This window comes from Chrysoperla carnea, chromosome 2 (genome assembly GCF_905475395.1).
Source record: "Chrysoperla carnea chromosome 2, inChrCarn1.1, whole genome shotgun sequence".
Lineage (NCBI taxonomy): Eukaryota > Metazoa > Arthropoda > Insecta > Neuroptera > Chrysopidae > Chrysoperla > Chrysoperla carnea.
In genome coordinates this window covers 88006106-88032395 of record NC_058338.1, presented here as the reverse complement: position 1 = coordinate 88032395, position 26290 = coordinate 88006106, and the positions used below count along the sequence as shown (strand labels likewise).

General features: G+C 29.8%; 1 protein-coding gene across 1 annotated transcript in view; it reads left to right on the top strand.

The window, feature by feature from the left end:
• The window catches only part of LOC123293021 (protein turtle-like), a 434897-nt gene that overhangs the window by 135410 nt on the left and 273197 nt on the right, over positions 1–26290 (top strand). Inside the window, exon 4 of the mRNA XM_044873737.1 lies at positions 1562–1713. Coding sequence (XP_044729672.1) covers positions 1562–1713 — 152 coding nt within the window. The remainder of the gene's footprint in view (positions 1–1561; positions 1714–26290) is intronic.

Genomic DNA, 26290 nt, shown 5'->3' with positions numbered 1-26290 from the left:
AAATAAATAAACACGAGATAGAAAGAAACTTTGAAATCTGGAATAAATAATAATATATTGCTTTGTTCAAAAAAAATGTAATTTTTTCAAAATGCTCAAAAATTAGAAACTATGTTTCCAGCATATCTTTCCATGCTTTAAAGATGAGTTTAATCTCATTTCTATTGAACTAATGTTAAACCAAATAATCACCATTTATTAAGATTACTTCAATCAAAAGGTTTGTATACCTTATTTTGATAATCCATATCCATTTTCGAACTAAAGAACAAAAATAGCTGTGCCTTTTACATACGGATTCAGTTGTAGAACATATGAAATAGATTTACATTGCCCTTACAATTCAAAAAACAGTTATTTATAAACAAACCTTTATTGGAGTATATTGTTATTATCCTGACTATAGAACCTTTTATATACAGTAGATACGTGTGTTTAATATTATAGTCAATAGAGAGATAATCAAGGGCCCATTGAACACGAAATTAACCATTGTATGGTAGTTTTGTTTTTCTGGTGTACGTGACTATATGCGCTACATTTCAAAGCTTTGTCCAAATCAATATTTGGAGAAAATCTCTCAACAACTATATAAAAATAGGACCGATCAGGAGAAATATTACGATTAGTTATAGCACGCTCATGATGACTACATTGTAGTTTACATCCGTATTTCTATTATGCTTGATAATAAAAGCTTAGTCTCTAAGATGCGTTGCTCTTCATTTCATTCTTTTGTTGCACAAAATATTTTCGGCTAGGATGAGGTAGTGACGAGATATCGATTTATTCTAATACATTACGACTATAAGCAATTACAATTGTCACTCAGTTTTCAGCTTCTTCTTTGTCGTAATTTGTCTTAAAACAGTAAAAATTGATTAAATTTTTAAAAACCAATTTTGGGCGAGTAAGAAAGAATAATAGGCAGTCCATTATAGCGCAGATTTATCTGTTCAAAATAATTTTAAGCTGCTATGAGGTATTTGGCTTGTCATTATTTTACGAGAAACAAGTGTAAACAAGTAAAAGCTGATTTCCGTCAATGATGAGTAAAAATTTCAACCAATGAGAATTGATGGAAAGATTTTCTAGAAGTATTTACTATCTTTAAATAATAAACAGCGACTCATTATGACCTTGTTATGAATCATAATTTTGCTAGAATCTTGTGCTATCAATAAAATATCATTCGGCTGCGAAGTATCTATTTCAAAAAAAACAGAATTTAGCATGAACTTTTTATGTCAAACGTATTATATGACGTCAAATACTATGTCCGATCTCTTTGTCTAATATCTGTCAAATAAGTAGTTTAAAATGCTTATATCATGTGTATTTCTTGGTTCAATTTAATTTTAATGTTAATTATTATCTCTTTTACGGTGTTTTCATATTTTATTAACAATTGCGAAAAAAAATCGATATTCTCTTTTATTCTAAACTAGTGATTGAATCTAGAAATTTTTCATTATCCATACGGTAGCAATTATAAGAGAGATACAATGATTTTTAACGAATATAATTTAAATTAATATAATGTATATTTTCTATGTTACAGTTGGCCCATTAGATGTAAGGATATTGGGACCGCATCAACCATTATCTGCTGGACGTCGATATGAACTATTATGCCAAAGTTGTGGATCACGACCACCAGCTAGTATCACCTGGTGGCGAAATGGTGAACGCTTGGATCGAACAAAAGAAACGGTCAGTATAACTATATATTACTACTACAACTATTACTATTATGCTAAAATTTAATAACTAAAATTTTATGTATGAATGGTAAAAGAGAATATGTGTACCTATTTCAACAAAATTCTTTAGTGCTTTTATCGAATATGGCTTTTCTCGATCGATATTATAAATATTCTAATAAAATACAATATCCTGTTAAATTATTATGTTCATTCCAATTTAGGTAGCCTAGGTTAAAAATTTATGATGGTTCTAATAAATGAACCATAACAATCTCGCCGATTGTTCAAATAATAATCAAGGCAAATTTTCTTTCCGGATTTTGATCTACTGCTGAATTTTTGCAGTAGTATATATCAATACCGATTGTAAGCTATTGCGTTAAGTATATAAAATATATGAAGTAAGAAGAGTTTTTATGGCCGTTCTTATGTATAAAACAAAGAGGGAATGTGCTCTATTTGTAATGTTGTGCCATGGCTATGTGTTACTTTTTGTGATTGGTATTGTATGCATACAACTTCAAGTAATGAGTGTGACCAGCTGGGTTCATTAATACACATATACAGACCCTCTTTGTTTTATACATAAGAACGTCTGTAAGAAATCTTCTTACTTCATATAATATAAATGGCTAACGATATGGTTTTCACACAGTATATCCAAACTTGTGTGTATATGCCCAAAAAAATCGCTTGAGTTAAATGATTTTAATCACTAGTCAAGTGACCAAGTTCTTAATATAAGTTTATTAAAAAAATGTTGAAATTATTAACTTTCTTTGATCGATTTTTTGGCGAATCGCTTTTGATTCATAAAATTATAACGAATGAAGAATTAATTAAATTAATAATTTAAAGATTAAGAAAGTATTATTATATACTTTTTTAAGAACATACTTGATTAGCGATCATGACTTGATTTCCTTAAAAAAGAAGCACAGATTGATTGCAGACTGACTGGATGCAGTTTTTTTTTTTTTTTTTTTTTTTGACTCATTCTGATACGCTTTGATTTGATCATTGTCTTTAACAGATTTTCGTACAATTATCGAGATCACTAATAAAATATCAGCCAATGATAGGTGTCAATGGTAATTGAAATAGTAGTTTTTTGGATATTCTTAACAATCGTAAGATAAATGAAAGGACCACGTACGTAATCCGATTGGAGAGTGAAATTTAAAACTTTAAAAATTCACGATCTTCGAAGAAAGATTCGATCATAAGATGATCAATATAATTCCATATAATATATCAAAAATCTATAATAAACATTGTAGTTAAATATTGTAACCGTTGGTAATATTTTCACATTTCTTAACATGACGACGGCGAAGGTTATGTGTTTGACCGAAATGTATGTAAGTTCATTCTACTTATCTAACTTCTAAACTACTTATCATAATTTGACAAATTTGGTATCGTTGAAAGCGTCTTGATCGTCAGCTGGTTATAAACTATGTGTCCCCTAAGTTCATACTAAAAACAAATTTTAATTTAATGATGCATTTTAGGTATCAAAAGAAGTTGTTATATTATCACAAAGTTAAAGCCCCAAAAGAACGACTACACGCTCTTAAAAGTATGAAAACAAGAAATATTTTCACCTGAAATTTTTATGATAGTTAAAATTGTCATTACAGTCAAGGGAACTCTTTTCCGTCTTGTAGAAAAATTTTCTCAAAAAATTATTCTTAAAGTATGGATTCTTATCCTTTACATATTAAATATCGATTACCTTGAAAATTTATAGAGACGGGGTTAATGATCCTAAAATTTTTTTTAGAGCTTTATGTCGTTGAAATCTATATATCTTTGAAATTTTTTGCGCATAACTGCTTTTATCCACGACATGCGACTATTAGAAACATATTAAATTTTATTTGAACCATTATGTCTTCTCCAATTTGCCATCTAGTATCATATGCATTCATTGAAGTACAAAAACCCTGTATTTGATGTATACGATAAATGTGTCATTATTTGAAAAATTGTATATCAGCACACACATAGATTCTCATTCACAAGACTATGAGCTATATGTGTGCTATAAATAATAAATTGAAATTTATTACAAAATAGTTAGATTTTTATATGTTTTTATACCCAAAAAAAATACAATCCACAAACTTACGTAAAACAATGTAAAACTCAAACAAAAATATTTTAAGTATTTTTAATGAATTTTTATGATGACATACATATATTTGTGTATGGAGGACACAAACATTTTACGCTTTTTATACCATGGTCATGAAATATACCAAGGTATACTTAGTTTAGTCCCAAGTTTGTAACGCTTAAAAATATTGATACAACCAACAAAATTTTGGTATAGGTGTTCATAAAATCACCTAATTAGTCCATTTCCGGGTGACTGTATGTCTGTCGTCTGTCGTCTGTCCGTCTGTCATCACGATTGCTCAAAAAAGAAAAGAGATATCAAGTTGAAATTTTTATAGCGTGCAAAGGGCGTAAAAAGTGAGGTTCGTAAATGAGCAGCATAGGTCAATTGGATCTTGCGTCCGTAGGACCCATCTTGTAAACCGTTAGAGATAGAACAAAAGTTTATGGGTAAAAAATGTTCCTTAAATAAACTGCCTATGTTTGAAACATTTTTTCGTAAACATCACTGCTTACCCGTGAGAGCGCAAATTGTATATTATGTATTATATGGGCTTATCAAATTATATGTATGTATGACATGTATGTATGTGTAATGTGACAGAGTAATCAACACTCTCTATACATGGTATTTCAACAATTAACTCAATCAATTGTTTGTTTTTACTTGTTCAAAAATAAATCAAATCAAATCAATTGTGAATTGAAAGCTTTTTATATGTATTTATGTGATTTTCTGTTCGGAGTTCCATAAAAATGAAGAAACATATCAAACTTATTAAACCGGATTTACCAATAGAAAACTAAGATAAAATGTCTAATAATGTCTAGACCGAGAAAAATTGAAATAAAATTAATATCTGCATATAAGTAAATAAAATTATTAAACGAAGATGGTCAATAAACTATTGGTGTAATGGCGAAGTAAATGATATTTTTGGCCTAAATTGATCTCATATAACAAGTGAAAACAAACAATTGACTGAGTTAATTGTTGAAATACCATGCATAGTCAGTGTTGATTTCTTTATCACATAACACATACAAACATATGACACATACATAACTAATAAAGTATAGTACATATGTAAATGACTTTATAGGTTTCTGCATTACCGACCGACATTTAGTGTATAGTTTGTACACATATTATAAAATTTCCGCCTAATTGGCGCTCTCACGGGTAAACAGTGATGTTTACGAAAAAATGTTTCAAACAAAAGTTGTTTAATTTTTGAAAAGGAACATTTTTTACATTTAAACTTTTGTTCTATCTCTAACGGTTTATAAGATGAGTCCTACGGACCCAAGACCCAATTGACCTATGATGCTCATTTACGAACTTGACCTCACTTTTTACGTCCTGAGTACGCTGTAAAAATTTCAGCTCGATATCATTTTTCGTTTTTGAGTTATCGTGTCCACAGACGGACGGACGGACGGACGGACGGACAACCGGAAATGGACTAATTAGGTGATTCTATGAACACCTATGACAAAATTTTTTTCCTAGCATCATTATTTTTAAGCGTTACAAACTTGGGACTAAACTTATTATACTATGTATATTTCATATATGCATGGTATAACAAAGTTTGTTAAAAACTATTTTGATTTTTTCGATTTTTTCAAACGGATTCCCTTTAAGATCAATTTTCAAGGAAGAATTAAAAGAAAAGGGAAAATTTGTGGTTTTAAATTTGATAAAACATTACAGAAGGTAATATTAAACCAAAAACGGAATCGGGGTTGCATGGGCAATATATTTGTTCTTACCTCCGTAATTCAACTACAGCTTCGACTTCCAGGTAGACGAATGTACGCTTTATTCGTTGACTTCAAAAGGGCCTTTGATTCTCTGAACCACTCTAAACTCTTTGATAAACTTTTTTCTTTTGGAATCAGTGGGAAGATCATACGAATATTAAAGAATCTGTATGAAAATGCACATTTCCATGTCAAAGTAGATGGTGAGTTCAGTAAGGAGTTTCCCGTAAAAGAAGGTGTACTGCAAGGTGAGTCGTTGAGCCCGTGGCTTTTCTCGGCATTCATTAATGACATCGAAGACTTTTTTCGTTGCAATGGAGTACGTGGACTAAATGTCGATGGTCTCAACGGTATTTTAATGCTTCTGTACGCTGATGATCTCGTAATTCTAGGTGATAGTTATTCGGATCTGGTCAAGAAAATTTCATTGCTTTCCTCCTATGCTAAAAATAACAGCTTGGTAATCAATCACAAAAAATCAAAAATCATGATATTTAAAAACAGAGGCAGAAATCCAAAGAGTGAAGTGCTTAAATTTGAAAAACTCTCCTTCGAAGTTGTTAACACATTCAATTTCTTGGGAATACCGTTCACAAGTTCTTCCCTGTTCCATCAGGCGCTAGAGACTTCGGTGCAAAGAGGAAAAGCAGCTATCTCTTCAGTAATGGCTACTTTGGCTAATTCCAAATGTATTTCTTGGGACTCTCGAATACAGCTTTACCAATCATGCGTATTAAATACTCTACTCTATTGTGCCCCAGTATGGAGTCTTCGGTATCTATCCCTAATTGAATCCGTCCAAGTGGGGTTTTTTAAGCAACTTCTTCAGCTACCAAGGAATACACCAAACCATGTAGTACGTCTTGAAACAGGCATATCACCTTTGTCTCTTAAAGCAATCAAATCAGCTCTTTTTTGGTTGAAAAAAATTTTGCGCATGGACGACGAGCGATATCCAAAGTTATGCTACAAAAGGCTTCTAAACTTAACCAATACTTCCGAAACCGTCCCGATTAAGTTGGGTCTCTCAATTTAAGAACCTACTCGAATTAATTGACTCAGTAGACATTCTAAATAGCGATTTCATTACTACGCGAAACAAGACATTGAAAGGGTGGCCTTGCCAACATATAATCCGTTATTTAGGGATCTTACAGCCACAGATGGATATCAGAACTATTTAACTTTTAACTGTCCTCTGTCTTTTATTCGAGTATTTGCACAACTCCGTACCTCGAACATACAAATTTTGCATGTTGTTTTCAGTAAAATCAGTTATGTTATAGATTTGGCTGCCACATGCACTCTTTGCAATTTAAATGTTCATGAAACTTTACATCGTTTGTTGTTTGTTTGTCCTGTTTACAACTTTGAGCGTGACGGTTTTTTCAAGAAACTCAATTCTACGACTTGGGACTTGGAAGGTTTGTTATACAGTGAAACTATTTCACATATAAAAAAAGTTTTTTATTTTCTACAAACAATTCTCATGATAAGGTCTTTTCTTTTGAATGAATGAAGAAATTTGTCATTCTTGGTTTAGAATTTATTTTTTTTTTTCCATTATGAATTAATATGATTGTATACTTTTATTGCTAATTTTTTTTTTCCAATCATTTTGTTTTTTTCTATAATTTTTTTTTTCTGTTCTTTTGAGTTTGATTTTTTTTTTTTTCTTACATATATTTTTGTGTTTTTTTATATTTTTTAATGTCTAGGACTTCTTTGTAAAAGGTTGTAAAATCTTTAAACAAATAAATTTATTATTATTATTATTATTATTATTATTATTATTATATTAAACCAAAAATTCAAAAATCCGATACATTTGACGAATGTATAAGTATTTCTTAGAATCTATTTGCCGGATGGAAAAATAAATTGGTTTTGTGTAATTTTTGGGACAAAATTGTATAAGACTAGTTTCGTAAAATTATGAAACAAACGTAATTTTTTCTAACCCATTAAGAAATTTGCGAAAAATCGAGAAAAATTTTGATAAAAGTCAATTCAGAAGGTATATATTTGGTTAGATCCAAACAAAGCAATAATCGGTTACATTTGACAACTAGATGATTAGTTTTTGACATAACAGCAGGAATTAGCAATCTCGGAATTGACTCCATTGATTTGCATGAAAATTACTCTACAGGGTCTTTTGATCAGTTTTTTCAAGAAAAACTGAAACAATGACTTAAAATATGACTCTTCCTGGCATCTATTGGCTACAAAATAAAGTACATAACCGGAACATTCAAATTGGTATTTGTTTGGAGAAATTTTAAATGTTGCTTATATTAGTGATTAAGTTTGTGCTTTTTTAAGTCAAAAAACACCGAATAAAGCTCGGCCATTCAGGTACTTATTCTTAAAAGCAAGTTTAATCATATTACGAAATACAAATTGTTTTGGACTGTTTCAAGTTTTTCTAAGAATGACTCCTCGGTATCACGTGTTTGCTTTCGGAAGCGTCGACTCTATAGCACTTTTAAATGAACATAAATTTAATTTTTTTTTTTAAGTACATAGACTTGTTAAAGCCAACCAAATGAAATAATAATAATGCTTAAAAATACCTTACATTTTATTTTTTGTATTGTTGAATATGAAATCCTTGAGGATACACAAGATACACATAATAAATAACATAAATATACCCTCGTAAAGAATACTTTTATAAATATTATCATTATTCTACCATATGCAGAGAAAAAATTTGGCATCGGTGAAATTATTTGACGAAAAATGAAAGACTAACTGCAGGCAATATAAGGGATAGTGAAGTACCATGAATCCCAATTAAAATTTTTTTACTCGTAAGAACATTTCTTAAAATATCACAATAGATAGTTTTTAGAACTGTGCAAGTATCGATAAAAACGTATGGTTCACGATACAATATTTCTGATCTATTGTACAAGATTATAAAGTACAATTAAACACACCTTATTGTACCGATAGAATCATCCCTAGTGATTGTATCGGTATTTCTCTTCGAGATACAATACAATCTTTATAGTTAAATCTGGGAAACAGCATAATAATAACAATAATAATAATAAGAGCCATAATTATAGTTGCCGATTTTCCCTGTCTTTGGTTTCGCGCATCCATTGATCACTTGCAAATTTCACTACCTCGTCCCTTCATCGTTTCACCTGGCGCCCTCTTCTCGTTTTACAATTATGAAGCGTCCATACAATGGTCTTGAAAGTCCAACGCTCTCCCCCCACTCTCGCATGCCCAGTCCATTGCCACCTCATCTTTTGAATTTGTAAAGTCACATCTTATAATTTTTGTTTTTACCCCGACTATACAATGGCGAGGGTTATGTGTCTGGTACATATGTATGTATGTTCATCTGTTCCCATCTAGCTTCTAAACTATTGACCATAATTTTACAAATGAGATATCGTCAAAAGCATTTTGATTGCCCGATGGTTATAGGCTATGTGGCGTCACATTAAATTGAATATGGCGCTCTCTACAGGACATAAAGTTATGATCGAAAAACAAAATTCGATTAATGATAGCGTGTTTGGTATAAAATTAAAGTGCGTAATTACCACCTTTCAGAAATATATTTATTGTTATACTTAATCACGAAATTATAATCGTAAAACAGTTTAAAGTGTATGTATTTACTTTTGTTCCCATCTAGCTTCTAAACTACTTACTATAATTTTACAAATGAGGTATCGTTAGAAGCATTTTGATTGCCCGATGCTTGTAGGCTATGTGGCGTCAAAATTAAATTGAATATAGCGTCCTCTACAGGACATAAAATTATGATCGAAAAACAAATTTCGATTTAATAATTGTGTGTTTGCCATCAATAAATATATTGTTCTACCTAATCACGCATTATAGCTTCAAAATAGTTTTAAGTGTATGTATTTCCGCCTGTTAGTTATAGACTTGTAGCTTCACATTAAATTGAATTAATTGAATTTGAATTTTTTTAATAGAATGATGTACTAATGATGTACTGTAAGCTCATTTGCGCCCTCACGGGTAAACAGTCATATTACCGAAAAAATGTTTCAGTAATATTACTGAAAAAAATGGTCATTGGGTTATGGTTAAAGTTGTTGGCTTTTATAAAGAACATTTTTCGCATTAAAATTTTGTTCTATCTCTAACGGTTTACAAGATGGGTCCTACCGACCTAAGACTTTGACCTATACAAACTTGGGACTAAACTTAGTATACCTTGATATATTTCATATATAAATGGTATAGCATATGCAGATGGATAATAATTCTCTTGGCTACTATTCTTCTAGTTAGAATTCTTTGCCTCCATTCAGTTTAATTTTTTCAAAAATAACGGTTTCTGTTGAGAAATTGCCATATGTCTCAAGGTAAGATTAAACCAGGGTATTACATATTACCCTACGGAGAGATAACAAGTATTATTTTTATGTTTGTCAAAGGTATAATTTGAGTAGCAACCACCACAAAAAGTATGTTATATGTTTATCATGTAATATTACAAGTGCATTAACATTAATTTAATTAACAGCAATTACGTTTTTAAAGTTAATGTACTGGAAAACAAAATCTGTGTGTATGTTTATGAATTTCTTTTGCCTCTGTGAGTTATTATAATATTTATTAAAAGAATGATGAAACAAAAATTATACATATTATATGGTTTTATGACCTTTGTACCATTAAAAGTAGTTATTAATTCAAAAACAAAAAACATTCTGAAGTAATCGTCGTAAGACTTCTGTGTATATGTTGCAGTCAACTAATAAAATTAACCGTTCAATAAATATCCTAGCATGTCAACTAAATGGAGCCTTTCAACTAGCGACCTGAACGATATTCATTCATTTAATCAAACAGCTAGGCAAATGACTCGGATTGATTTAAGTCCCTACCTAGCCAAGTCATTTAAACTTAGTTTCACTTATGTCACCTGACTCTGAAACCCACACTGTCAATATAGCTTATACAAGCAACAACATTATTACTATTTCTAACAGTTGCACGAAAAAAGTACAATAGGAACAGTATAGTGACAAAAAATTTGGAACTAATAAAAAGTGAAAAAAGAAGAAGTGAATAAAGATATATATTATTTTAAACTTCAAAATTTATCAAATTTCATAAAGTTTTCAACCCTAATTTAGTGCAGTTCCTTAGTGCACTTTAGTGCTCTTCCTGGTGCACACTAAGGTCATTTAAAAAAAGTTTGTGCAAAATTGCATGTTTCTAGATCCAGCGATTTCAGCGATGCGTTGATCGACCAGTCAATCAGCCAGTCAATTTCTTTTTATCTCTTTATATTATAAATGCGAAAGTAAGCATGTTTGTTTGTTTGTTTGTTTGTTACGCTTTCAAACTAAAACTAGCGAATGGTTTTTAATGAATCTATATATTATAAATGCGAAAGTAAGAATGTTTGTTTGTTTGTTTGTTACGCTTTCACGCTTAAACTAGCGAATAAAAAAACTGTACAGCAATATAGCTTATATATCAGAATAACACATGAGATAATTTATAAAGATATATTAATTAAAAAATTAAAAAAATTTAAAAATTAATTTAATATGACGTTACCATAAGTTACAGATTTCTGTAAAAGAAATCATTTGACAGTACCATACATTACAGTTTTCTGTAAAAATAGTCATTTGACGTTACCATTCATTACAGTTTTCTGTAAAAATAGTCAATATAAAATATTTTACGGCCATCTTCTCTGATATACTCAATGAATAAATACTATTATACATTTAAAAAAAATAGAAAACCATACATATATTTTACCTGTGTAAAACAATCCTTACCATTATTTCGAGTGTTATAGAAAGGGGATAAGCGAGAGCCATCTTTATCAATCTTTACTTTTAGACCCAGCGAAGCAGGTGGGTATCACTCTAGTACTTATATATAGATAGGTAGTCAGAATTTTTAGTTAGGCCTTTTCAATACAAAACATGACATTATTATACTCTGTAAAATATTGTGCCTTATTTTATAGGTATAAAAGAAAAATAAAACGGGCCTTACATTTCCGAAACATTCACATTATATACAAAGTTGTAGGTCTCATATAATATGTGGTTTAGGTACAAGAATTTGATCATGATTGTTTAAACAAAGTTCCAAAGTTCATATTACTAAACTAAATTCCAAGAATTTAATTAAACAATCTAGTATCATGCAATATTTAAATACAGACATTTTTATTTAAACCAAAAATTATTAAAAAATATCTACAATAAATAGTTTCCACTATTTATAATTTAAGATAGTATAAGACATAATAAAAGTCACATTGAATGTAACGTATCGGCTCCATAACGAACCTCACACACAAACTATAGACTTAGTAAATGTATGTTTTAGCATGGTTAGTACTTTTTAAAAGTAGTTATAAATTAAATTAAAAGTAGTGAAACAGTTTTTTTTTTCTGAAAAAAATTTGTACGTGTCTTGTACTTTTATTCAATAAATATTGGTATAACAATTAGACCAAGTAAAACATTTTTATTCTTTGCCTTTGAACGAGATTTTCACGTGCAATTGATTTTTCGATAAATAATAAAATTTTTAACTTCCTAGTAGAAAGTTTTGGTTGTAACTCGCATAATCGAAATACAAATTTTATGAGATGATAATAAAATTTAAAAAAATGTATGTTTTTGAGCTTCTGTCTTATTAAAATATCATGTCCATTTGAAATTACATTCAAACAGCTAAGAAAAAAGGGGAAAGGTCCAAAATCAATCAAACCTGATTTGTAAAAATAAAAGTTACTGGTATATAAGTTAGAAAACGGGTTAAGGTCCCGGTTAATGTGATTACTCCAATAGAAATGTATATAGATCAAAAGCAAAGTTGTTATAAATATTAGTAAAACAAAGTATTTGATAAGAAACTTACTGGGCCAGTTTTTAAAGGTCTTAACCACCACAATTTGCTACGATCGTTGTTCATTCGCCAGTGAAACTGTTTTCACTGTCAATTGATTTACAAAGATATAATTATTATGAATCATTACATTTTCGAACATGTGAATCATCATGGTACCCCTAACAAACACACAAGGTATTCGACGTCTTCGAAAATTGTTTGATTCAATTGATTTTTTAAGCTTACCTTCAAAAAGAAAATAGTTACGATGGGATGTATTGTTAGTTGACTTAATATTATTTCTGAGGTTTGTTTTAACTTTTAATTTTTTTTAATGTTTTAAAATTTATACCCATAGTAATTTTCTAGTAGCAAAATATATTATTTAATAGCAGCGATCCAATTGTTCAAAATTTTTCGGTTGGAATTTTTAACGATGTGTTTTAAGCAAATGCTTTAATTCAGATTCGTTAACTAGAAAAATCTTTGCACACGTTTCGTAAAAGATAGACAAATTGAAATATCATATTGCTTTAAAACAACTTTGGTTTTAAATATTTTTATTCAATCATTAAATTTCATGTCAATTTTAGTTCTTTTAAAACAATTTTTAACAAACATTGATAGCTTTTGAAACATTTTAACACTGTTGATTCTAATAGCTATAAAATATTATTTTCTAAGTTAAAACAGACGTTTTAAACATTACAAAATTGACTTTATTTTCTTCAACACTAAACAACACATTCGCCTTCTTGCTTCTGTATTATTATTTACAGAATATTCCAAGCGAATAATAATATTGTTATCGATGGTACTAGTTTGAAATAGATGTGGTAATATTTGTCGTTACTTTTTACTTTTCTTTGTAAATTTTCGACTCTTTAACTGTACATTTTAGTGCTCGTGCAAAATTCATATACTATATACTCTAATAATTATTTAATGAAATAATAAAAAAATACTACTTTCTAATGCAATGAAAATAGTCAGCAAAATAAATAGAATTAAAGCGACGACGAAGTCACTTACTGAGGATCCTAAAATTCCATTGATGATTTTATCGGCACTCTTTATCTATTTTTTCAAAATTATGGGCATGGATGACAATTTACTCTATTACTTGAGTGACTTCTGTTTAAATTCACATTTTCACTATCATATCTCGAAAAATAGGCTAGACATGACTAATTTTCTTCTTTCTGAATAATTTTTATCTGGTGTTGGAAAAAAATACAATTCTATATAATAGAGTAATTAATGATCAATATTGAAAACGGTAGGCCCATGATTTCCAGTAGTAATATAAGATATTACTTTTTTTTCGAGTGTAAATACGGGGAGTTCAAAAAGTTTCAGACCTACCCTGAATTTTAGAAAATAATAGCAGAAAAAACATGACAAAATCTAAAGTTGTAGGTCAAGCTCAGGTCGATTTTTTCAAATAAAATTCTGAAATGATTTAATGATTAAATGACTTCATTAAGTATTAAAATAAAATTTCTGAATGGATATCAGACTTTTGCATTGACATACAAAGAGAGATTAAATACATTTAACGAGGACGTTACTATTCACATCGAGCCTTTAATTTTTAGCAACTCCCTGTTGCTTTTTCATTAATTTCTTGCAAAAATCTGGGAAATGGCCTTATTCGTGGCCAAGGTTTAGGTCAAATCCAAGGCCAACCTTCGATTGTACTCAGTTTAGGGGGATCTCGATAGTTATCTCTACCTGGCTTATATATTTATGGACCAAAGAATTCTTGAGGGGGCTATTTTAGACTATTTATTTCTTTGTGGTATTATGTAAAGTGGTAAGTTAATTCTAACCACTTTGTACCTGATACGATACCATAAAATGAAACAAAAATATCATGATTGTATTCATAATAAGATAGAAAAGAATCACCATACTCAAATAATATATAATAATACTTTTTTGTTAGTATAACAATTGTGAGCGGGCAAAAAAAGAATATATGGTTTATTATTTTTGGAAAAATATATTATTACTTTTTGAAATGGTATGGATGGGTATTATATAAGTGAGATGAGATGGTGTCGGGGTAGTCATTTGTATCTCGTAAAACAACGTACATTGGTAGGTACAAGCTCTAAAGACCATAATAAAAATTTTTGTCACGTTTAATTTGAACGTGAGTTACGAAAAACTACAGTGATGAAGTAGACTACTACTGTGTTGGTATAAGCCTTTATATTGTTCCGCTGTACTAGTGACGGCCTTTGTTTTTTCACTGATCCACTATAAAAACAGAGAAATCTTATTTGAATTTTCATAAGTTGCCGATAAAAGGATTATCCAGTTATTTTTAATATTCATGAAATTCCAATATGTTCGAATTAGAAAAATGAGGTTACAGAACTAATAAATTCCAAGTAGAGAGAAGTTAACGTAATCGATCGGAAAATACAAATCAAAATTTTCAATATTGCTTTATATTTCAAAGCCGGGGTCAGAACATATAGACGCAAGTCTGTGTGTACGCAAGTGTTTGCGTTAGTTCGTCCATATTTTTTCGGTTTCTCTTGAACGGAAGTTGATGATGATTCGAATTTGCTTACAACCATTGAAAAATAATATGTGTTTTGAAAAGATTGCCGAGAGTGGCGCTTGGAAATGGGGACATTGGCGATGAGGAGAAAAATAAAACTTGAAATTTTTCTGTTAATAATAAGTTCCTGGAAGTTTTGATATTAATTAAAGTGGTAGACACTCACTCAAACAATAATTTATCCTGTAATTTTCCTTAAAACATAACAGAAATATTTTCAATAATTGATTTTGTGAATTTGTATAATATTCATTAAAATCTAAGTGCCAGAATTTGATCTCAACTCATAGATTGTAAGTCGAGAGAATAACAGATTGAAAATTTCTTTTCCACATTTTGGTACACTTAAATACAGATGAATCCTAGTAGAAGGGTTGAAATAAGGACATCATTTTACACGAAAATGTGAACATTTTCGGCATTGTAGGAAACTTCTGCCAATCGAGAGTATAGAAGCAAATGTCGTGGGAGCTAAGAAAAGTCTGCTTATAGTCAAGAAAGATTAGGGGCCCGGAAAATGTGAAACAAAGTTGCCCTGCTAACAATTTTTAGAGGAACGCAAACGGTATTTCATTATTAGTGGCTTCAATCCTTCTACCAAATACCAAATGTCTTAAAAACGGTGGCTTCAGCATTTCCAGCAAATGTCTTTAAAACGGTTAAAAGCTGCGCTTTTTTATATAAAACTTTTCTACGTACAAACTTCTGTGCGTTCAAGCTGAATTCAAGATTTGGGTATAATTGAAAAGTTATTCCAATAATATCTGATGCATATTTTTAAGAAATTTACATAAATAGCCTTTCTAGACTATTAAATTTAACGAAGCAGATTGCACCTCCTACTATAAAAACTTCAAAATACTTCTCTATTTCCAATGGCTTTCCCTATCACAGATATTTAAACGAGCCATTCTTGATTCCAAGATCGTTGATATATATATATATATATATATATATATATATATATATATATATATATATATATATATATATATATATATACGATCCAACGATCTTGGAAAGGGATCCAACAATTTTCATGAAAATGAGTATTCACTAGGTTTCATTTTTAAAAAACGTCTTTTTATCCACCTTTTCTTGAAAAACTGAAACATACACTGCAAAATATGACTCTTCGTAGTCAAGTACATTACCGGGACATTCAAATTGGTATATATATTCAAAATTTGTGTCTTTTTAACTCAAAAAATACCGAGCAAAGTCTCGGTCATCCCGACATTATTACAATTATTTTAGAAGGATTTTATAGTCTAAATACTAATCTCAGTGAGTACGATATTAAAATGTATATTAAATCCATATTAAAATGTATGTACTTCGAAAGAAAACAAAATACAATGAATATAAAAAATAAACTATAAAAACAATAGAGTTTTTGTTCAGGCATTCATCATCATAATAATTTTTTCTTCATAAAGCTATGGTGGTAGCGTGTATGTAGTAAATATGTAAATGGAAAATATAATAATAATATTTTTTCATCGAGTCATGTTTTCTTTAAGTGTTAATTTTTCAATGAATATATTATAAAATACATGTTTTGATGAATTCTGTGCGACCTTATTAAATAATTTTAATAATGAAAGGAAAATTTTGTTAAAAAGAAAAGAAATTTTAATTCAAAAAAAACTTCTTAAGAAGATGTACAAAAAATATTAATTTTTCATAATAAAGTATATTTAAAAAAATATTTAATTGCAAAATATTTGTTCTTAACATAGCGGGAAGTAAAAAAATTTTCTTAGATTATTATTTCCCAATCAAATACTTAGTTATTGAAAAAAATACCTGGATGACTGAGCTTTACTCGGTATTTTTTGAGTTAAAAATGCACAAATTTTATCACTTACATAAGCACCATTTAAAATGTCTCCACGCAAATACCAGTTTGAATGTCCCGGTTATGTACTTTATTTTGTCGCCAATGGATGTCAAGAAAAGTCAGTCATATTTTGAGTCAATGTTTCAGTTTTTTCTGAAAACACCGATGAAACGACGTTTTCTAAACATGAAACCTAGCTTGATCGATTTTTCGCTCCAAAAACCCCTGTAGAGTAATTTTGATGAAAATCATTGTAGCCCTTTCCGAGATTGGTGATTAAGTATTGAGATCATTGACGCAATAAATATTTTCTTGTTATAAGAAAGAGCATTAACAGAGAAGCAAATGCGTTTACATCAATTCAGTAACTTTGTTTTACAGTGTATTTTAAACTTGTGGTTCTTATAATATACCGACCTGATTTCAGCGGATGTGTAAAAGATTATTTTTAGTACTGGAGACAATAGACTTGTTGACTAAATTTTTCAACCAGTAAAGCGAAATTTTTGAAAAACTGCAAAATATGAACGTTTGAAATTTGTAACTAAGCAAAGAAAAAGATATTAGTGACGTCTTTGTACGATATTTTCTTAAAGGAGATGGTCAACAATCTTTGAATACTTATTACTTCTTCCTTTTTTAATCAATTTTAATTTCACTTGCAAATTTTCTCATGGTATCAAGTCTAATTTTACATTTTTATGCGCAATATGGCAAAATCGATATCAGGCAACTACCGTATTACTACCTATAATACTAGGGATTTCAATAAAACTATATAAATACATTTTTTGATTAACAAAGTTTCCGAAAATCGCAAAAAATTCCTAGATCATCGAAATTTTTATTCTTATTTTCACAGTTGACTGAACAAAAGATGAATTATATAGGTTATCATTTTCAATTGGATATTTCTATTTCAATAAATCTAGAGAGTGTGATAAAAACTATCTAAAATGTTAAGACAATCTTGTAGTTTATAATAATACCATTAAAATATAAGGTTGCCGATGAATAACAACAAAATTTTAATTTAATTATGAATTCATTGAAGATCCATCATGTGATGAACAGAGATGACTATAGAGTATTATAATTGAAAAGCGATATCTAAATTATCAAATTTACAAGCAGCACTTGCACACAATATTATAAGGCTAAAAATAAATCATTACTTGTGTACAAAGCATGTATTTGTTTTATATGCATGTACCGTGCAGTAAACCAAAACTTATTTACAATACTAAAAAATAGTAAAATTTTGTCCGTAATTGTCATTAATGCTTTATATGTACTTAGAAATATGTTCAAAACGTTCATACAAAAAGCACATTCTAATAAACTTAACTTAATTCTATACACACCTTTAACATTAATGTCATAAAAGTTAAATGCATGTCTATATATTTTATCATTAAATTACAGTCAACCATCTCATATGAAGATATTTTCTACTTACATTATTTTACAAGTCTACACTCCCTAACGGCGACCGTACACGAAGCAAATTTTGTTAGATCTTATTTTATAACCCATTCAGTTTGTGGAAGAAGTTACAAAAATAATCACCCTATTTTAAAACACTGTGTGTAGTTGTAAAAATGTAAGAGCTTGCATACAGCTTAAAAATAATAATTCGATTGTTTTATTACTGGCTGGTGCTTGGAAATTCGCCCGTAAATTTTGCATTTGTTGGTTAATTTTTGAAGTAGAAAATATCGACTATCATTCGCTCAAGAAAAATTCTATTCCAACATTATATCTTCTTAATATACATGAGCTCATTTTCGAGCGCTTGTTCCCGGTATCGCAGTCCAGTCTTCTGCCAGTAAGCTACTGGGTCTTTGTGTAAATGTATAATATTTTATATACTTATAGAATGACATTGATGTTGAAATGAAAATGCCTCCCTCTATCTTTATTAGCTTAAATCTCCCTTTCAATTGGATCAAACTTTTCGTAACGAACACACATTTTTGTAACAAGCTTGACCACACATTTTCTGAACATTCAGATGCCTAAAGAAGTTTTACTTCAAAACATATTTTCGTCTACATGCAATTTAAAATTTTTATCTTATGCCTACATCAAAATTGCAAAAGCAAGCCTTTTGATTGAAGGAGAAGTGGAAGTAATGTGAACGTTTAGCGTATGGGCTAAGTGGGAACAAGAGGTACTTCAAGTACAAACTTCAGAACCGATGTTGAATACAGTCTATACAGTCGCTCCCATAAACACGCTGTAAAAACAAAAATTCTCCCTGTACATGGCATGTACAGTGTTAACGTATATTTCATAATAATAATAACATTCAGAAAACTTTCATTTGTCGGATTATTAAATAAATAGACCAACCTAGTGTGTGTGTACGTACTACAGTATTTATGATATAGTCATGTTTAAGTCTGTAACACTATACTCACCTTGTATACAGAGAGAGGCATAAGTTGATATACAATTATAAAAATGATTATTTCGTTGTAAACTACTACATGAATTACTTGTAAATCTATAGTTATAAGCTATTTACTTGTGAAGCTTTCAAAAAATTTATTTTTGCATGCTTTTTTGCAATGGTCTTACCTATAACAACACCAAAAATACACTATATTTCTGCAAGCTACACAAGGAAATTGTTTGAAACTACAATTAATCATCATGAAGATCCAAAGGATCATATTCTGATAGTTTACAAATCGATAAAAGCAAGATTGGTTACGAATCACTACTAAAGAAACTTAAAAATTTAGTACATTCTAGTAAAATAACTAAAGTGCTACCAAGAAATATTCTTAAATTTATTGATACTGCAAGATTCCTGTAGCATTTCTGAAACAAAGAAAGTACAGCAGGTTAAACTGGTTGCAGTACAAAAATCTTCTAAAGCTTATATTGCAGTAGCTGTCTTGGTATTGAACACACCAAGATAACAATCGAAAAGATGGCTTCCCGGCCGTTATTCCACGAACCATTTAGAGCTGTTTAAAAAACAAGATCTTTGAAGTCAACAGGATTTCAGGTCGGAGTGGTCGTCAAAATAAGGCTAACTCAACTGAGTCCATCTCCTTTTGGCCAGATCTGGATAATGACAGAGAAGATGGTAAATCGTTTTTAATTCTCCCAACTGTAGCAGCTCCCGTAATAATCATGATTCACTGCTTGACCCAATCACTCAGCGTGCATACCGCCTAGCCTATATCCTGTAATAGCGCTCTTCTCCTCATCCAGGCCTTTTGAAGTGATATAAGCTATTTGAAAAGCCTACGATTGTAGTCAGTCCATATCTGTTTTTCCTCTCTCCATCTTAGATTCGCGTTTCTTAATATATCCTCATTCAGGTTCACCTTGTAGTTCGCAAACAAAATTCCCGAATGCCTTCATGCTTACGTCTGAGGGATTTGTGCCTTTTAGCATCTCTGAAACAAAATAAAGTACAGCAGATCAAACTGGTAGCAGTACAATAAATTTTCTATGACTTACTCCTAGCTACATCTAAAAAATTATTATGAATGCCCCACTCTGTATATCATTTTGCTCACACTAAGAGACGTCTTTCAAAATTAGATTTAAGAAGATATCCTCGTCATAATATAATAATGATGATATCACATACCAGGATGGTTTTATATGATGATGATGATAGGCATCGTTGTACTTCTGTATATGATGATGTCGTCATGCAACAAACAAAACAAAAGGGGTGTTATTTGCTTTGGGACAAAGTGGTACGACTGCTTTAATTTTATATGGCTTTTATTTTTTGAAAGTATAAGGTGTGCTTTTAAAATTTGTGATGTTACATGAAATTATTTTGCTTTTACTCCTATTTTCATTTTTCAAAACGTCAGTTTCTTTGGCAAACTACTTCAGCGATAATTTGCACACAAAAAGACTGTGTATTTCTTCTTGTAGTAGTTTGCTTGTAATATTATCATTTTGAATTTTCAACAGAATTTTATGTTTTGATGTCCTTGATACCCAAAAAAATTATCTGAGCTGGATCAGTCTCGATATTTAAGTGTTTGGATGTCTTTAAGCACAATATCATCCAAAGCTTCAAACCTTAACCATTTAGTTTTCACATACGAAATGAAATAAATAAAAAAGAATGCAGTACTATTAAAAGATTTTATAAATTTTTGGGGTATATTTGGAAATGATACTAAGAATCTGCGAACTCTTTTTATCAAATACTTTCAAAATAAAAATATCTTCTTAGTGGATGGCTAAAAACTAAGGTGTCTTGAAATTTTAAATTTTGCCAAATTTCGGTTTGGTAGCTTTTATCGTTATATTGATTTTTGTGAATTCCCAGAAATATGTTTTAAAATATATTAGATCAAAATCATTAGAAATGACGGATACAGTTGGTGTACTAAACCTTGAAAAAATTTGAAAATGTCATGAAATTTATCTTCTATTGTCTTTTTTTCTCATAGTATTACAAACTTTAAAACTGATATTCTATATAAAAGTCTAGGCTTGTTTTTTATCTCCTCTCTGCAGTGAAAAATTAAATTCAATTGCTATCGTGATCATATGCAAAACATGATCATAAGCTCTTCAACTGCAAGTTTCATAATTGTATATCGCGTCTCCAAAGCTTAAATCTTTGGATTTCCAAACAAGAAGTACTTCAAGAAGTTTTACTGTGAATGTTTTTGATTCATATGAAATCTAAACAAAAAAATAACCATTCCATGGTGTCTGTCGACAGAAGTGTAAACTTAAAACTCTGGAAGGACTATATTTTTGTTTTAATCATATTGTACGAATAATTAAAATTTAATAATTTGTAAGTAAAAATTATTAACGTGGGTATAAGTAACTATTAAAAATAATTTAAAAGTTTTTTTTGACTGGGTTGGGTATCAAAGACAGGATTTTGGTATAGCAATTCAGCAGCGATACCACTTATCCCCCAGGAAAATTGAATTTCCTTTGAATTTATAGCGTTCCATTTCGGCCACCATTCCGTTTTCCCAATCCCAAAGTGCTCAACCATTCTAAAAAAGTTTTCATTTCAAAAATGTTTAGAAATTTTTTTCATGTTTTTTAGGTGATACACAGAATTTAAATAACATGATTTTTACCTCTAATATTATCTCTAGTATTAGGTTATTTACAAAGTGTACAAATTCACTGTGGATACGTCCTAAAATGAACCCCTTTTCAGTCATTGAGCTCATTAGTCCCAAAAAGTTTTTGTATAAGAAAATTCAATCTTTAGCTGGAATTTTTCTTCTCTTTTTCAAGTATCCCACCCTATATTATATACATATACCTTCTTTTTAAACAGTGAAATATATTTTATGCTGAATAATACGTAAGGTATACACAGTAATAGTAGATTCTCTCTATGAGTTTCACATGAGTGACCATGGCTGTATTAACAACTGTGTGTAAAACAAAATAACTGTGGTAACTAACTGCACTATACTATACCTACTAAAAGTAACATGTACCTGGGTATGCAAGCTCTGTAAGTTCTTTATGTTTCAACATAGAATATAATATTATAACATATCTTTTTCTGGTTCTGTTTTACTATTCTACTGTGTATTATTATGTAAACATAGAAATTATTTTTATATAAATGTAAATATATTTATATGTGAAGATTGCGGAGTGCACTCAATAACGGAGACTGGGAAAATTGAAACACTGCGTTGCAGGTTCAATAAACTTTTATCAATATAATATTTGGCATCTTTCAGTCAATAATTATTCTGTAATCAAGTACATTTCAAACTACTCTAGCAGGCGGTAGTTTTTCTTATTTCCGACGGAGTGTGCTAGTGTTGTTCAGAGTCAAAATTCATTCAAAAGGACATAACATTGCAAAAAATTGCGAAGTTAGATAAATGAAAATGTTTATCTCGGAAACTATTGAGTCTACAGAGACAATTCTAGTCTCATTATTTAGCATATTTATTCTAATTTAAAAACATCTTGAAAAGGTACTTCAAAAACAACCTTTTTAGGGTTATAATTGCCAAAATTAGAAAAAAAAAAAGAAATTTTCTCGGATTTTTTTTGACAAAGTTGCGTTCGTTTCTCGAGGCCACAAACTTGGATTATTCATTGGGACAGCATCATAAACAAGTCTGCAAAAAATTACTACCGGAATTGATGCAGACTAACCCGTACTTTCAAGCGACAAGGTTACTGTATTATAACAGCCGGTGTGCAAATTTTTATATTAATATTTTCATTATTTCCATGAAATTTCAATACAATTTTGAAGCACATCCTATATAATATGATATTATTATATAATACGATATTATATTAAGTTAAATAAATGTTTTATGTTGTATAACGCTCCAAAATTCAAAAATAAAATGTATATAAGTGTAACTAATAACTAGATTCTTAAGAATCCAGTTAAAAGTCAGTTTTCACATTTACTTTACTGTTCTCTTTCAAATATGTGCCAGTAAGACATTCATATGAATTATAATATTATTTCAACTGGATAAAAGTTTTAAAAAAGGCTAACATATAAATTCTATTAATTGACAGAAAAGAATACAGTTATGATATTATGTATACATTATTAAATGTTTAGAGTTTTTTGGAACCAACTAAGAAAAATGAAAAGATACAGTCAGCCTTCTAAAGGCATTATCTCACTTCCAAGCATCTCAATAAGTAATATCGCTGCAACTATTACTGATAGTACTGGCTAGAAAGCAAACAAGTGGAAACAATTGGATCTTCTAGTGAATCGCTGCTATTGCTGAAGCTGTCAATTGGAGAAAATTTTCCAGCTCTTGCCATAACAAGACTTTTTAGTCTGTCATTTTTTGATAACCTCGGCAATATGTCATGAAGTGGTGGCTGGGACGAGTTAGCCATATTTTTTGGATATCCCAATGGACCATGTAGTCTAAGTGTGCCTCAGTCCAATACAGTAACCATTTTTTAATTCTACCCTCAAAATATATTTTCCACGATAATTTTACGTCCATAGTTTTCTATGGACATATAGTAAAAAAATTTTAATAAAAAATACTTTTTAAGGGACAAGCTTTTATTGTACTAAAAAGTAGAAAATAATTTTATCTATGAATCACTCATACCCAACTACAAAAATAAATCGGAATGCCTCATTTACTCCACATACCTAATTATTTTTCGATTCATTTGTTATTTTAGGCGCCTCAAGCTTTTACAAATAGTCGGGTATGAGTGACTCATAGATAAAATTATTTTTCAGTATAATAAGAGCTTGTCCCTTAAAAAGTATTTTTTATTAAAATTTTTAATTTAGGTCTAAAAAAATATATAGACTATGGTGGAAGCGATGAGAAAATCAGGACGCCTCAACCTTACCTTATGCATTGTCATCCAAACTAAATGTGCATGCAAAATTTCAGCTCAATCGGAAACCACCAGAAAGTGAATCAAATTTGACATGCAAGATTTGATTACAAGCAGACAACGAGACAGGTGAAACTAAATAAAAGCTTGTAAAAGAAGAAAAAGCTGGTTTTTGAGATATGTGAACTGATTACACCAGTATGTGCAGAAGTAAAGCCAAAACTATCCAGAATTCATAAAGTTCAAAGCGTATATTTCCGAAAAAAAAAACATCAAATTCAATTCCGAAATATAAAGAAAATAAAAAAATTGAAAATAATTCTGAAGTTTGAACTTTCACTAGATAGTTATCCTTTAGAAGTAGTAATTCCTTTATGACAAATATATCATTTTTTTCTTTTGTTTTTCTAGTATATTGAGAATTTGTTTTTTCAACATATTATTCAAAAAATATTTCGTTTGTAATACACACGTTTTCCCTTTCGAATCATATTTTTATAAAACATATCAGTTACATTTACGTATAAACACATAGATATCGTATGTATTTTAATACACGTATGTATGTAATTTTATACAATGTGTTTACTGTAAGCTTTATTCTAGGGGTAATTTGCCTTATGTAATTCGATCTAAAAACCTTGTGTCCGCATAGATAAGAATATCAGAATAATTATTAATGTTATCAAGGGGTCATAGTGTCTGACAAATTGCCTGCTGCTTTTTTTTAGAACGATATTTCAAATATGACGTCATCATGCTCACTTAAAAGAAATCGTAAAGGGAAGTTTTTTTGAAAAAAAACCGTAGAGGAAAGTTTGGTAGACTCGACAAAAAGAAGCCATTCACGAAGTTTCAAGTATGTATTTATCTTTAAAAAAACCCGTGGTGTCCCACGGTCTATATTGTGCTATTGTCTGATTGCAAATAATACTAGGTTAGGTTAGGTTTTATAACCTAAGTTATACTAAATAAAAGGTATAAAATAATTACTTTAAATTCTAAAAAAGCATTTTATCGTAAAAGTAAAGTCACTGAAAATACCTTAAAAATCACCCCACGCTTTCTTACAATAAAATGATTTTTTTAAATTTAGAGAAATTATTATTTTAAATACCTTTTTTTAAGTCCGTCCGTCTGTCAACATGATAGCTCAAAAATGAAAAGAAATATCAAGATGAAATGTTTATAGCGTACTCAGGACGTAAAAAGTGAGGTCAAGTTCGTAAATGAGCAACATAGATCAATTGAGTCTTGGGTCCGTAGGAAACCGTTGTAAACCGTTAGAGAAAGAACAAAAGTTTAAATGTAAAAATGTTCCTTATGAAAAATTAAACAACTTTTGTTTGAAACATTTTTTCGTAAACATCACTATTTACCCGTGAGAGTTCAAATTAGGCGCAAATTGAATAGTATGTTTTATATGGGTATATCAGTTATGTATGTGTGACATGTATGTATGTGTAATGTGAAAGAATAATCAACACTGTCTATAACTGGTATTTCAACAATTAACTCAGTTAATTGTTTGTTTTCCCTTGTTGTATTGTAATCGGACCTTGATAAGTATGGCAAATTTCGAGCTAATCCGACTTTTTGAAGGGGATGAAAATCTGTTTCAAAGTTTCCGTTACATACTAACATACGTATGAATCTAATAAAAGCGTGTTAAAAAAGGGAATGTCAAACCATTGTAAACACTGTGTACACAAAAACTAATATGAAAACTTTGTGTTTCCATATATAGTGTCTAATCTTCAACTTTTATATTTTTCATTGCGTGAAGAAGAACACATTTTTCATCGGATGAGTTATAATATTTTATTTTTCCATGTTATATTTGACACTGATACGAAATGATAACTTATTTCTAAATATGTTTTTAGTATTATACTCATATTGTTACATAACATACATATAAATACACCAACAGCTACGTCAGAATAAGAGCTTGCGAAATTGAGTTATCCATCATAACTACTAAGTTAAATATTGTTTTCTGCTTTGGGACTAATATTTGAAGAACTTAAAACATACACAGCGATCCATAAAGCTACTATTCGTTTTGTGAAAATAAGT